The following is a 16,639-nucleotide window of genomic DNA, read 5'->3' on the forward strand; positions in this document are numbered from 1 at the left end:
GTTATAAGGAGGGCAAGGGATTCTTGCAGGAGTCCTATAACAACAAGCTAATGAAAGCAGACAAAATGCAACTATAAAAGCATGTTTGGAATCTCCCGACCAGAAGAAAAACTTAATGCCATTTGTGGTGAACAGATTGGCAAATTGCAGGAGCTGATGCAAGAAGCCACTAATCCCAATGGGCAATTTAGTACTAGTGGGTCTAGGAAACCAAAATTTTAGTCTATACAATAAAGTTTAACAAAGGGGAGGGGGTAACAACTCATCAGATCCCATTCCAGAATTTGAATTGATATAGCTGGGGTAGAGACCGAATGCTGCAGTTCTAAGTTCCCAGATAATATTGATGCTGCTATTAAAGGGACCATTCTTTGAAGTCCCCTTAACTAGTCCAACCCCTTATTAGCAGATGAGAAGGGTGAGCGGCTGAGAAAACTGAACCCAAGAAAAACTAGAACCCAAGTATCCTTGTCCATAGTCCGATGGCTTTCAGTTAAAAAAGCAGCTTTTTTTTTTTTTCTTTTGCTCTAGATCAATAGTTCCCAAACTTTTAATGAGTCAGTTAGGGAGTCAGTTAAAAGCTGGCTCCAGTAACTCAATACACCTAGAACAGTGAGTCTTAACCTTGGCTGTACATTGGAGTCAGAGATTCTGATGTAATTTATCTGAGCATCAGGATTCTTAAAAGCTCCCCAAGTAACTCAAAGTGAAAGAAAATGAAGTCACTCAGTTGTGTCCGGCTCTTTGCAACCCCGTGTACTGTAGCCTACCAGGCTCCTCCCTCCATGGGATTCTCCAGGCAAGAGTACTGGAGTGGGTTGCCACTTCCTTCTCCAGGGGATCTTCCCAACCAAGGGATCGAACCCTGGTCTCCTGCATTGCAGGCAGACGCTTTAACCTCTGAGCCACCAGGGAAGGCCAAGTAACTCAAAGAGGGTAATAAATTTGAAAAGTTTTGGTCTGGAGGAAGGTCAGAAAGCTTTACTAGTCCAGACATCCCAGGTAATTTGGCTGTAGCTGCAGGCTGGTCTATACTTCGCAGGCAAAGGTTTTCCTGATCTTACTTCCTGGTTTAGGAAAACACTGAAGTGTTAGTGTGAGGTTTGAAGAGTGAATACCAGGGGCATAGATGGGTCTATTTTCCTATGTATAACAATATTTATTCTTGGAACATTTAGTCTCTTTTTATTAAGACATAATTAACCTAGAACAGTATATTAATTTCAAATGTACAACCTAATGGTTTGATATTTGTATATATTATGAAATGATCATCAAAATATGTCTGATTAACATCCATCACCACACATACTTACAAATTATTTTTCTTGTGATGAGAACTTTTATGATTGACTCCCTTAGCAACTTTCAAATGTGTAAAACACTGTTTTACTAGAGTCACCATGTTATATGTTACATCCCCAGGACTCATTTGTAGCTGGAAGTTTGTACCTTTTGACCACTGTTGGTGTGTGATTTTGATCCTTCCAACTCCCTTACTTTCTTTGGCTCCCTGTGGCTTCCTATGTATCAGAGTTAGAAAGAAGCTTTCTACCTGGTTTTGGTGTTTGGGAGAAAAAAATTAATTAGAAGCAGAATCCTTAAGTGTCTTTTCTAGCTCCACGTCTGTTTGTGTGACCTGAGTAGTTAATGTCATCTCCCTAAGTACAATTGTACATTTCTTTGTAATACAGAAATAGTTATATCTGCCATCTTTACCTTAGAAGGGCTTTGTGAAAACCAGATTTCAAAGCCCATATAAACTATAAAACACTATAAAAGTGAAAGCTATTATTAAATTAACTAGCGACACACAAATGGGAGCTTAAAGTGAAAGAAATATCTCTTCACTAAACTATGCCTGGGAATTCTGTTGGAACTTGAGTCTAATTTGTCCTTGCTCTTAGACTCCAACATTCAAACCCCAAATCCAGAAGACCTGGGTATGATAATGTGAGCACTTTAACAAAATATGGTTTCTTCTCAGATATTGGGAGCACAGACAGACTTAGTAAGATGTCTAAAGTGAAAAAACCACCACCAAAGATTAAGGTAATAAAATACCAAACAAAAATTTTAAAAGTCTTTTATTTCTTACAGCTTGAAAGGTAGATGAGAACTTCTGGGGTAATAATGCAACATGAGTATTTAATTCTCTAGGGTTGTTTACCGTTTTGAAGTTTTTTATTACAAGAAAACTTAGAAATAGATAAAATACTTTGAAACATTATCAGTATCCCTTCAGCATCATGAACTCCACAATGAACTCTCTTGTTCATAAGAGCCTATAAAGCCATTACTTATAAGTACACATTTTTCTAGGCAGAAATTTTCCTAGATAAGTTTATCAATCATGATCAGAAATTCAAATATGTAGTAGCTGAGGTGATGCAAAGTGAGTGAAGAGTGCCCTCTGGTGGTGTCATGCATAACTGAACTGTATCAAGGTTGTTTTAGTCGCTAAGTCCTTTCCGACTTTACCACCCCATGGACTGTAGCACGCCAGGCTTCTCCCCTCGGTGGGATTTCTCAGGCAAGAATACTGGAGTGGGTTGCCCTTTTTTTCTCCAGTGGATCTTCCTGACCCAAGGATCATGCTTGGTCTTTAATTGAAGAATTACTATACTACTGTTCTACAGTTTCTTAAAAATCAGACTTTCATCTTTTTTTCTTTGAATAGTTTTATTTATTTGGCTGTGCTGGATCTTTGTTGCTGCGCTGACTTTTCTCTAGTTGCAGGGAGCGGGAGCTACTCTATTTGAGATGTACGGGCTTCTCATTGCCGTGGCTTCTCTTGTTACAGAGCATGGGCTCTACGGCAGGTGGCGGAGGCTTCAATAGTTGTAGCATATGGGCTAATAGTTGGGGCTTGAGGGCTCTGGAGCACAGGTTCAATAGTTGTGGCTCACAGGCTTAGTTGCTCTGTGGCATGTGGGAGCTTCCCAGACCAGGGAGTGAACCTGTGTCTCCTGCATTGGCAGGCAGATTCTTTAGCACTGAACCACCAGGAAGCCCCCAAAATGGAATTTCATCTTAATCAGAGAGAATTTTTACATCTCCAAAGGCCTATTGTAAAATGAACTGTATTAGATCACACCTTTTAATTGTTGTGTTATTTAGGTTATCTTTTACAGAAGTCCTAAAGAAAATTCTAATCGAGATTATTCCATTAAGAAATAATTTTTTATTAAAAAGCACTGTAGGTTGTTAATATGGCACCTCCAAATGGAATCTCTTAAATAATCTGACCCTGGTCCAGAGTTTTTTCTATTGCTTATTTGTTTTGGTTTGGTTTGGGGTTGGGTTAGGAATTGTGTAGGAACATTTAGACATTGTCCTAGGATTTTTACGGGACTTGTTGAATCTTTTCTGGCAGGCTTGGGAATAAAATCTGGGATGATCCATGTGATCTAGGCAAAGACAGAATATTGGCCCAAATGACATTCTAGGGTGTCTTCCAACCGCTTTGTTCTATGTTAAACTTTCCTTGGCAATCTGATACATCTCCATTATTGCTGTGCAGTATTAACAAGTAGAAGGAAATACAAACCTAAGGAAATAGAATGAGCTCTGCCACATCTCCAGAATGGTTCTGCAACGGCTGCTCACACTTCGGCCCCTCCTCTGTATTTTTTCCAATTTTTTACCATGATAAAGTTTATTGTGGTTGTAATGAGATTTTATTATTATTGTTTTAAATGGATTGTCCTGAATGAGTGGCAGAAGCAAGTTTAACACAGGACCGCAAACTAATATCTGGACTAGCTAATAAAAGTTATTTGTTCAGAATTAATTTCATGAAAAAATGAAAGAATTTGAAGAGCCCATGTGAAGATAACTGTCGTGGCTTGAATATGTGAAATGACAATCTAAATGAAAGAACTGATTATAAATAGGACTTGAAATATCTGCCATAAATACTTGAGGCCACATTCCTAGAGGAAAATGTGGAAAATAGAAAGTATCACATGTCAATAATACACATATCTGAACTAAGTCATATCAAATATGGTTTGTGTCTTAAATTTGAAATTGTCTTTCACTATACCTTGATTTTGCAATATTGCTGCCGCTATAATACTTAGGTGTGAGTCCAGTTTTCCTGACAAAAGAACAGAATGAACCATGTCATTGGGGTGTAAGCAAAACACCCAAGGTTGAAAAGAATTTTTACAAACTGGAGCAGGCAGCTCTAGATGCTAGGCGGCTCGGAAATTAACTAACAATTGAGGCCCTTGACCTTGAAAAAAATAATTCATGTCTTCAAGAAACTTCATTAATTTTAGAAACAAAGTACACACACGTGTCCTAAAGTCAGGAAGCTTTTAAAGTGGAAATTCTGTGCTAAGAAACATGCCTTATATGCAGCCTCAGAGACATTTATCATTTTTCAGGGTACCTAAGATACTTCAAGGGAGAAGGCAATGGCACCCCACTCCAGTACTCTTGCCTGGAAAATCCCATGGACGGAGGAGCCTGGTAGGCTGCAGTCCATGGGGTCGCTAAGAGTCGGACACGACTGAGTGACTTCACTTTCACTTTTCACTTTCATGCAATGGAGAAGGAAATGGCAACCCACTCCAGTGTTCTTGCCTAGAGAATCCCAGGGACGGCGGGGCCTGGTGGGCTGCTGTCTATGGGGTCGCACAGAGTCAGACACGACTGAAGCGACTTAGCAGCAGCAGCAAGATACTTCAGAAAGTGTGTATGTGTGTGTGTGAGAGAGAGAGACAGAGAGGATTAGACAGAGTAATATATGATGATTTCTATACTGAAGATGGCCAAAATTACATTTGGATAACACTAAAGGCTTTTCCTTTAAATTTCAATTGTTTCTAGAAAGCAAAACAAATAATTCATAGAAGGAGTTTTTGAGGGGAAAGAAATCAATGTCATGAAAATAATAAGAAAACAGGAGCAGGATTTAGCCACAAAATGGTAGACTGGCAAACAAGCATTTTTTTTTTTTTAATTTAGTAGACTGGCAAGCAAAAGATTCATATCAAGGCTTTTACAAAAAGCTTATTCAAGAGATGGCTTAAACGCACTGCTCTGTGGACATAGGATAGCCTAGGATTCTGGGGCCCCCTCTTATCCTGAATCCTGTACTCTGTAAGGTTGTTGCTGTTCAGTTGCTCAGTCCTATCTGACTATTTTGTGACCCTGTGGACTGCAGCATGCCAGGCCTCCCTGTCCGTCACCAACCCCCGGAGTTTACTCAAACTCATGTCCACTGAGTCGGTGATGCCATCCAACCATCTCATCCTTTTATCATCCCCTTCTCCTCCTGCCTTCAATCTGTCACACCATCAGAGTTTTTTCCAATAAGTCAGCTTTTCACATCAGGTGGCCAAAGTATTGGATCTTCAATTTTAGCATCAGTCCTTCCGATGAATATTCTGGACTGATTTCCTTTCGGATTGACTGGTTTGATCTCCTTGCAGTCCAAGAGACTCTCAGGAGTCTTCTCCAGCACCACAGTTCAAAGGCATCAATTCTTCGGCGAGTGACCCTTATTCCTAGGGTTCGCCCTACTGGGATCCAGACAAAAAACTCAGGTGTTTATCAAGGCCCATCTCACTCTCTGAGACTTCAGATTCTCTCTCCAGCAAAGATGGCTGAGGAAACGTCCTGTAATTCCCTCAGCCTCCCAGCCAGCAGCTGCACTGGGGACAGGACAAGGATGCTGCCTCAGGCAAGGAAGCTGCCTGAGAGTGAGCACTTCTGAGTTTTTACACCCCAGACATTTCTCTGGCCTCATCCTAGCTGTGACTCTGCCCTCAACTGCTGTGATCTGCTGGGTCTGCAGATTGTCAATGACTTGGAAGGAATCTGTATGAAGATTTTGGGGGCTCCCTTCTTCACAAGCCCTCCTCTCTGGGATTTATCCTCCCATTTTCTGTTGCTCCAGTAGCCCTGCCTTTGTTTCCTCAGCTCAGTGAGACTGCCACCTCTGGTGTGGCCTGCCACCCTGTGTCACCTCCAAGACCTGGAAAGTGACCACAGGGGAAAAGCCTGGGGCAAACGTGCTCACCTCTCATGCTTTTCCCTTTGCAAACTTGGACACCCCTCACATTCCCGGTTGCATCAGTGGCCCTCCCCTACATTCAAAATGTTGCTTTTTAAAATGCTTTGTTTGGGACTTCCCCAGTGTTTCAGTGGCTAAGACTGCCCTCCCAATGCAGGGAGCCGGGTTTGATCTCTGGTCAGGGAAGTAGATCCCACATCCCACAACACTCAGTGCAGCCAAATAAATACTTAAAAAAATACTTCGTTCTACCAAATTCATATCTTTACTGGTTGATTAAACATGCACTGCTTTGATTGGATTCCAACTTTTTGTTTACGCTATTTCTTCTGTCCCAGATTCTTTTTTCACCCTCCCAAACCAAGCCCATCTTCCTGCCCCACTGAATCTCACCTCAAGCCACACCTGCACTTATCAAAAATGTTGATTTTGAACAATTTTTACTGATAAACAATATAAGATGTTAAAGTAGAGTGGCAAACCATATATTATCTAATTTTATATTAAAATACCTGTATGTAATTTATTGAAAAAAAAAAAAGACAATTAATGAAGAATGTTAATGGTTATTTATAGGTGATAAGATTATGAGTTTAAAAGGCTGTCCATATTGGAAATTAATAAAATTTAAATTTAAAATAAAATGCAGGTGATGGGATTATATACCATTTTCTTTCAAAGTTCTCCATATTTTCTGCAGTAAAGTACAGCACTACTTTTGTACAAAAAGCTACTATTTTCAATAATAATCAATGAAAGTAAACATGTTGTTAATAAGCCTCTCATGAGCATTCATGATTGAGCCCTTCACATCACTCACTGTTGCACGAGGTGAATATACTACACACTGCTGAACTGTACACTTAAAAATGGTTAAGATGATAAATGATGTTATGTTTTTCGCTTTTTACCATAATTAAAAGGTAAAAAAAGTCCAGCAGACCACAGTGGGGGAAAAAGTGAAACATCCACGTATAGACTGGAAATGACAATCTGTGTGATGGTGAGGCTGGTCAGTTTATAGAACTCAGCAGTTTTATAAAGTTGGTTGTAGAGTATATCAAATCTACCTTCATAGCTTAGGTATTTGGTACTGGTGTCACAGGTCCCTGACTGTTCTTTTCAAATACTTAAATCCTTGGGAAAAATTTGCAGGAAAATTCTAAAATGGTTTCTCCAAAAGGGTGTGAACACTTTTGCTCCAGGCTACTTTTCCTGACCCCAGGAAGTATGTCTTGATTACCAAGCTTGCACAGTCCATGCTGGTTGACAAAGGATGATTCCTAATGAGGACAGGACCCACCTTTTCTCCTTCATTAAGGTGGAATTTATTCGCCATCTATACTGTCACAGCTAAGTTTTATATTTAAAATCACTGTGACTTGAGGCTGTGTTAAAACTATTTAATTGATACTCATTTTGGTGTAAATACTAAGTAGCCTTTTTACCCATTCATTAAATTTAGCCATCACACAAATCACGAAAACTCTCCAACACTCATCATAAATGCCAACGTTATATGTTTTATTTTTAATCAAGTAATTTCTTTAAACCTCAAAATATCCATAATTGACAGAATAAGACACTAGCCATGAGATGATAATATAAAATCCACGGTCTGCAGAAAGGCAAACAGTACTTGTAGTCCATTGAGATGACTGTACACAAGTGAAACGCCATTCCGACCATCTATTCCTTTTTTGTCCTTTAAAAACATACAGTTCAAGTGTTTTTTATTTTCACTTGTAAACAACATGAGCCAAAATGGACAATGAGGTCATCTAAAGACTACACAGGATAATTGTAAAACACTAGATAAAACACCATATTAAAGTCATATAGAAATCAGTGTTCACTTTGGTCTCTATTGTGGTTAAAGTTGTTAATACCAAAAAAGCAATACATACTAATTAAAGCCAGCTGGTGGTGGGTGCCAGTGGTTGGTAGCTGTAAGTAATTCAAGAGGTAGTCAACACCATCATTTTCAAGCTGGTTAACTCTCACACATGTGAAGCCACAGATATATTCAACGTTGCAATAGTTTCTCACTGTACAGTACTTGACCATAACTTTGCAGCTTTGCTCCAAACAGACAATTTAACAATGATTCAGAGGTCAACCTCTCACTCTAACTGAACTATGACACAGATCACACAACCACCACATCTGAAAGAGGCTGTTGACAGCGATGTAAGACAGAATTTGATGCTTGTAACAAGTTGTTCTTCCCTAAAACAAATAAATCTCATTAAGACATCTAGAAAATTAAAGTCCGTGCAGCTGCACGTGTACACACTTTCCCAAATTTTATAACCAAAGGGGAAATACACATATATATTTTATGATAAACATTTCTTAGAGAAAACAGATAAATTAATTTAAATTATCTTTAAGACTTAATGAGATTTTCCATGTCCTGTATAACTCATCTTACAGTGAAAGTTACAAAGTCTATTAACACTTATGGGCTCCTATTCACAAACTACATACAACTAGCAGTAACTTGGGGCCACATTGGTGCAAAATAAAACTGGGCCAAAAAAAATATATATCGGCAATAGAAACACCTTTATATTTATTTGTAGATGGACCAATGCTAATAACATGATGTTTCTCGATCTTTTCCCATACATTGCACGCCGAATTTCCAAGTTATAAGCAGGTAAAAATCTTTCTAAATCTTTCAACTGTAAAAATACATCCAAAGGCTTCTAATAAAGACGAAAAATGCAAGTATAAAAATGTTTCTACTATAATCTGCCACGTAGCAATGAATAGCTCACAGGGCTAGGAGACCGGTCGTGCATCTTTTCCTAGGAATTACATTTGTGTTGACGTGGGTGGGGAGAGGTCAAAGGGGAACTATTTCACAGACCTCTTGCCCAACCCATTAGCAACTCCAGTAAACTGATGCTTCACACAGATCCTACCCCTCAGTAGCTAGAAAGGGCATTGCACGTCCACTGTACGTTCACTCCTTGGCAGCCAGTGCTGTTAATTATGTGCCTGGACAACAATGCTGCAATCACTTGGCCTCAGGGCAGCACAGACACAAATGAAGGAGATTGGCATCTTTGATACTTTTGCCCAGCACACATACACTCATACAAGCAACCTCACTTCCTGACTTCTTCCCACTACCGACCTCTGGGCAAAGCAGCTATTTCGAAGATTGACTTGTGTGCTCTGTTTTGCTTCAGTAGAAGAGTCTATGTCTTTAAACACATGGTCACTTGAAGGAAATGCTCCGAGACTTTGCTAACTAGATGCTTCATTATTCACAAGTGTTTGTCAGAAACATGCAGTTATGAATTGCTATCTATACTTTAGATAAAAAGATTCTGTACCAGAGAATTATCAGCCACTGTAAGGCTGGAGCAGCATAAAGGTGTGCTATGCATCAACTATGAGGTAGCCTTTTGCTGTAAACAGAATATTTCACCCATGTAAATGGACACTGTGCTTATGTCAGTGATATTCACATCTGAAAGGAGTGGAGAAAGTCTCCTTGAGTAATTTTCACATGAAATTAAAAAAGGAGAGCTGATAATTGATATTTGGACATTTTGATCTATGTCAAACTCAGAGGTAGTTATTACTAACATCAGTACATAATACTTACATAAAGGTCTAAGTTATTTGGTTTGTTTTGAGTAAGCAGGACTGTAGACTATTCTGTAAAGAAACAACAATTATTATACGGTATGTTCCCTGAGCGAAGTTCTTTGTCCTGAGTATGTTTATGTAATAGTGATAATATTCTTATATAAAAAATAAACCCCAACTTTTCATGAAAGATAGATTTGGTATGTGCTTAGTTCAGTCTGGTGAGATGCTGAAAAGTGATTTCAAATTGCACCCATAAGGTCCACAGTTATAAAATGTTTCTTTTTTTAAATCGTGATCTCAGCTCTGAACTTTTTATATGTAAACAGGGAATGTCCAATTCTCAAGTCCATAATTTCCTATTTCTAATAAGGTCAAGGAACTTTGGTTTGAATTTTCAAAGTGACTTATTACATTTTGCATTTTTACTGTTAACCTGCTTATTATACCTGCTAAAAATTAAGCAATGCCACTTTGATTTGTCTACATAATTTAAATAAGCTTACACTCCTCACATAAGGCAAGGAAGTACTTTTCTATAGCTATTTATCACATTCAATATCGTCAAAGGTAAGCTTTGCATCACAGCATACTGAGATTTCAGTACATCCCATGGAGACTCTCACAAACACTGTCAACTCAAGCTGAGTTGGGAAGGGCTGGTGGCCCAGCCCCAGGCTCGCTTGCTCTCCTTCCGCGTGGCTTGCTTGCTGAAACGGGGGCAAAACCGTACAACAAGTCTCCCTCGGCAGGACAAGCTGGGAGGGAGCAGAAACTGTTCAGCAGAACATGTCTCATTTGAATCATGCTATTTTCTGTTTCTGATTATCTGAGCTTACACCAACAGGCTTATACAAGACTCTATTTACTGCCAATGTTAAGCCTTACTACTACTTGGTACCTTCTTGGAGATGTTCCCAAAATTCACCCATAAGATCTAGAACCAGGATGACAGCAAAATGAGTGTTTTTCATGACTGGAAGCTGAAGGGATCAATACTGTGGTTGGCCCCTAGCCATCGACACTACTGTCTCTGTCTCCATCACTGAATGCTCATCCCGAATCTCCCATAATCGTCCCTTCAGTAGCAGTCATGAGGGAATTCTCGTAAGATCAACTGTATTGTATAAAAAACACTTCGCTCTCTGGTAGGAGAGGTTTGGGAACCTTTCTCCCCAGGCTCATCACTCTAGTCGCCTGCCACCAAACATGATGCTTTTTCGTATTATTCAAGGTCATACATCATGGGCAATTGTGAGCATCCACTCAATATTCATTCTCAACCCTGGCATTTTACTGTGCTGTTTTGTGTGTTTGTTTTAGAAACAAGTTAGGTAACTCTCCAGGGGGAATAAAAACAGCCACCAAAAACATACACCCAATGACTGGAGTTTTCCTCCAAGGTCTTCAGTAGTAAACAAGGAGGCCCCTGCTCGAAGTGATGGTTAGAAGGACTGACTTAGTCAAGGGGAGCTGCTGTCGCCACAGTCCCTCAAAAACCTCACAACATGTAAGAGATTACAATGAGCTGGTATCAAAATACCACTGAAAACAATCACATCACTACATTTATACATTGCCCTCCCCCTTCATTTCTCTGAATAGGCATCTAATTTACAATCAAAACATTGGAATTGGAAACACTGAAATATCGGCACAGAGATTACACATTCATTGTCTTTTCTGGTTTGTATCCCAGATTCAAAAAAGCTTAAACGGCAGTCGGAGGCATATGGAGTTAAGGTACTGCCTTGAAAAGGGGTGGGGTGGGGGGATACACTGTACAGATACCAAGAAAAAGAGGCAATCCCAAATTCGGGAGAACTGATGTTTTAAAAACCTTTAGTACCATATGACTGGCAGCTCTGAGATCTGAAGTATATCCTTTGGTTCACATAAAAGGTAACAGTCTTTTTTTTCTCTAATGTAATACAAAGGGAATGGTATTTCAAGAAAAATTCCACGGGTTATTTTCAAAACCATCTAAAAATGCTTCACTGTGGGCTTTCAATTCTTGCGGGATGTCCAATTCTGTGAGGGAGGGTGTGTGCTTGTATCTCCATACACACATATATAAAGACAAGCCCTCTTTATATATATGTCTACATTATAAAGAAAATTCTCCTACACACACACAGACTCAGGCTCGCTCCCTCTCACACGTGTACATACAGATAACAGCATCTCATTCTCCGAGTCACATAACACATGACACCCTGCTCCAAGGTAATTTGCTTAGAGTGATTTGTCTGTTTAAAAACATTCACAGTTCCTCAACAGTAGTTAAAAATCCCAGGTCAGCTGCTGTATGTGAAATACTGTTCCCCTGAATTTGCATGAGGTAGACTTCCCAACCGGGGAGAGAAAATGATACGTTAAAGAAGGGTTATGTCTTTTTCCTTTTTTGAACGGAAGGCCCCTTTTTGCTTTGTTCTTCCGGTGCTGCAGACGACTTGGTGGAGGAAGCTTCTTGAGGGGACCTGCCTGGCCACTCTGAGAGCTCGGACCTCGCCTCCTGAAATGATGTACAGCTGTGCCCTCCCCCCACCTCCCGAGGGAACGTCGACGTGCACGGCTGGGGCTCCGCTTCCTGTCTTCCCTGAGAACTGGCTGGCGGCTGCACCGCAGTTTTGTGGGGGCAGTTCGCCACCATGTGCGTGATGCTCTGACAGCAATGGCACTTCTTTGGCTGAGGAGGTAGACTACATTCCTTAGCATGATGATCAAGGCCACCACAGTTGTAGCATCTGCAGCAAGAACAATGAAAAACCTCTTAAGTAGGAGCAGGTATATCATAAAATATGTCAGAAATCAAAAATATGCTAAAATATAAGACTGTCAAAGAGATCAGCTGATTTCAGTATGCCTTCTTCACACACACACACATACAAACCGTGTTGTACTAAACACAAAAATGAAAAACCAGAATCTGAAAGCATGAAAGACTAATCACTTCCACAGATAAATGACTCCTTGATATTTGAGTCAGGTTATTGTAAAGGAAGTTTAGTCCATTAGAGGGCAGCTGCGTTCAACAAAAAACAACCAGCTAGCTTGAACAAAAGTTTAAAAATCCAGCAGTTGACTTAAAATGCAACACCAATTCAATCAGCAAATGGAAAAATTATAGAGCAAATTAAATTTTCTGAGTCTAACACTTCTTCGGTTGTTAATTATTTTGGCTATAGAAATTGGTTGAACTGGAGGAATTTTTTTCGTTTTGCACAGATGAGTGCAGCGAAATTTGATAAATAAAAAGTCAGACATCTATGGTGAATATCTGGGAAATTATCAAGTAATATTAGAGCAAAATAGAAAGTGTCTGATTCAGAAGAATGCTATTCAGAATTCAGAAATAGCATTCAGAAATGCTATTCAGAAGAATGCTCACGTAGGTTTCTAGATAGAAACCTATGTGAGATTAATAAAGGTTGATGCTAGTTCAGGAACGGGAAAAACTTTCTTTCTGTAAGAAATTAAGTTTTCCTTCAGGATAAATTCTAAATTAAGATAAATATAAATCCATCTTTAATTAATAAATGAATGCACACTGGGGGCACAGCTTGTACTATGTTTGAAATTTTGACTAAGATTCTAAAAGCTGAGAAGTTATTTGGAAGATATATTTCAATCAGATTTTCTTTTAAAATTTCATATTAAAAACAATAAAACATCAAGAGAAAATGTATTTTTATATTTGTGAAGGTTTTTAATCTACTTAGTTATGTAATACAAAATTTGTTTGTCTACAAATGAAATGTTTTAAGGGTTTTTCTATCCTAAATTTATTTTCCAAATACATTTATGATTTCATTAATTCTCATCATGAAATACACACAATAGGTCATTTTACAAAATCAAAGCAAAATAGGTGGTAACTGGGAATCAGCTTAAGATCATGACAAACGAGTTAGTTATAATTAACTAGCCAGCTACTGTGTGTGAGACGAGAAAGTTAGTAACTTATATTGCCAAGTATTTCCAAAACAAGCTACTATTAACCTACTGGGAAGTATACGTAGGATTGTTGTTATTGTAACTGTTCAGTCGGTAAGTCATGTCTGACTCTTTAGGACCCCATGGACTATATATATAGCTTATCAGGCTCCTCTCTCTATGCCATTTCCCAGGCAAGAATACTGGAGCTGGTATGCCATTTCCTTCCCCAGGGGATCTTCTCAACCCAAGGATTGAACACACATCTCATGCATTGGCAGGCAGATTCTTTAGCACTGAGCCACTTGGGACACCTGTTAATTAACTAGATGGGAGGAATTCTTTCAAAACACATATATATATATATCAAATCATCACAATGTACACTTTAAAAATCTTATAGTTTTACTTGTTGACTACACTTCAATAAACTGAGGTGGGGATGGGGCTTAGAATGTTTCCCTTAAAGGATTTTATGCCACCTTAACATTTTTTCTCTTCTCTCTTAGTTTATATAACTTCGCTAATTCACTGGGATAGAAACTCATTTGAGACAAAGGTCAGGAAACTTCTACTCGTTTTTAGCTCTACTATTCACCAACTCTCCATCTCACTTGCAAGACGGTGCTAGGACTCGACATCTCTTGATTCTCTTTCAACTTTATCTATGATCTTGGTGTCTCTCTACTTTCATAATGTGCAACTCAGTCTGATTTTAAGACTTTCTCCAAGAAATATCTGCCAGCCCGGTAGTGGGCAATGGGAGGGAGAAAGGATCCAAATTTATCTAGAGTTGGAATTGGGACGGTAGATGGTGGGAAGCGAAAAAAGGATGAGGGAGACTAGTTTGTTCATAAAAGCATTATTGAAATAAGCCAGTCCAAGCTGGGAAGAGAGACTCCTGAGACCAGAAGCATCAGTAGTCTTGAACTTCTCTAATATCATTACCATATCAATTATATAATCTCAATTCCAAGAATCTCTGGAATTGAGATATCATAATTATCAATTATTAGTAATGAAATTATATAATAATTATCACTCAATTGCCCCATGCAATCCTAGTGCATCCAAAGCTGTTGGCAGAGAAAATCTGTTTAACATTATTCTATTCTACCTCCTGAATAATATATTAGTTACACAATTAAACAATTTTCTGATACTTGGCAAATAACCATATTGAATTTAAGGCTTTCATAGAAAAAAATAAGAAAATTTAAAAATGATGTGATCATCTAGAGGGACGATAAAATAATGAAATAAAGAATGGCTATTTCATCATCCTTGTTATTGCACTGCCCAAGCTATTGTCTTATCTTTCCAGAAAGTATAAAAGACATCAGGAGACAGGACTTTTGTTCTTTTTTTCTAACTCTTATTGAACACAGTTAAGAATTCAAAAATTTTTGTTTTCTGCATAAGAGCAAAGAGAAAAAAACTGACATTTTGCAATTGTTAGATGGAAAAAAAATACAAATACAAAAAGACAGTAATACTCCAGACTCTAATGATGATGATGAAATTAATCATGTAGGCTAAATCTCAGATTATGAGTCTTCACATACTATATCCTAGAAATATATTTTATCAAACTCAAGAATCGATGAGTGAATAATATATGTCTATGGACAAAAAGGAAATTTATTCCTTAATTCTTCAGGGAGGATGTCATCAAGCAATATTTTTTGATGATACATGTTTGCTAAAAGGACATACAACAGTATTCTTTCGCCTTTTATCAAGTTTGTGCTAGGGAATTTACTTGACATGGTTCATACGTGGAAAAATGCTGAGGCATTTACTGAAAGGAGATAAGTAGCACAGAAATGAAAACTCTCACTGAACTGATCATTCTAATCATATTTAGGAATATATTTTTTATCTTCTAAAATAAGTAATAGAGTTTTTTTTTAACATAGCAAAAACTAGGATAACGAACACCGTGCTTCTCCATTTATCAATATTATCTTGTAAATTTTAGAATAATGTGATTACAAGATGGGCTTTTATTTTTTTCAGTAATTAACAAATACTTATGTCAGGGAAGAACAGTATCATATCTTCAAAAATTAAAGGGGAAAAAATCATTTTAGAATTAAATTATTTATTATACTTTAATAAATTAATGAAATATTACAAAGCAGATTCAATACTGTTTTGGTGGTATTTCTCAGAGATAATGCAAAATTAAACAATAAAAGTTACTCATTAATGCTTCAAATTCAGGGTCCCCAAATATATAGTCTAAAATGGCATCTTTGAGAAGTATAAGCCTATTACTTATAATAATGCTTTTCCACATACTTCTCTCCTATAAGTGCAAAGTGAATTCTTAAATTTGCCCATCTATAAAATACCTCCTTTTGAATTAAACTCACTTCCTTGAGGATAACACCCACTTAGGAGCTCATTTCTGAAGAGAGAGAAAATAGGTTAAAGGCTGAGTAATAGAGCTGCTCTCCCACAGACACATCAATTTCATCAGTCATTGTGGAATGCACACTGTTCTCCAATTCAGGGAGCCACTTGCTCGCTCATTTACCAAGGGCCTCATGTCAGGATTTCATTTTTTTTCAAATGGGGTCTTCCATTATATTCCATATGTACATTTACCACTACATTTATTTGGGTTCTGAAAGTTACTTTTAAGAACACTGCATCATTTTGGTTTCCTTGCATTTTGATCTGCATAGTTAATTCACTCCCTTAGCTTTTCAGATTCGTTCTATGATTAGGCCAGACTGCCTTCCATGATGAAAAGACATTCAGTATATACGTGCTTAGCTTTAAAGGGGAGGAGTGGTATGTATTCTCCTCTTCTATTTAATCATTCAACGCCAATCACTATTTCTAAGAGTGCAGATCACACCCCATTAGGAAACCACTTCCTTCCCTAGGGACTGACACCAAAATGGAACAGCTCACAAATAATATCACACCATATTCTCTATACAAAGCTCTGCATGGTACTAGTCTCTTTTGTTCACTCTCACAACCCCTCCAAATCAGTTTAATTTGAATGAATTTTATGTTATGATGTGAGCATTAAAACAAGTCCCAAAAGTGATT

At 38.2% G+C, this 16,639-nt stretch overlaps 1 protein-coding gene across 2 annotated transcripts in view; it reads right to left on the reverse strand.

Annotated features, from left to right (window-relative positions):
* Window positions 1-12,020: 12,020 nt before the first annotated feature.
* LIN28B (lin-28 homolog B) overlaps window positions 12,021-16,639 on the reverse strand; it is a 128,616-nt gene continuing 123,997 nt past the window's right edge. For both annotated transcript variants that reach the window (XM_070377120.1, XM_005901600.2), the window contains exon 4: window positions 12,021-12,381. In XM_070377120.1, coding sequence (XP_070233221.1) covers window positions 12,021-12,381 — 361 coding nt within the window. The remainder of the gene's footprint in view (window positions 12,382-16,639) is intronic.

This window comes from Bos mutus, chromosome 9, assembly GCF_027580195.1.
Source record: "Bos mutus isolate GX-2022 chromosome 9, NWIPB_WYAK_1.1, whole genome shotgun sequence".
Classification (NCBI taxonomy): Eukaryota; Metazoa; Chordata; class Mammalia; order Artiodactyla; family Bovidae; genus Bos; species Bos mutus.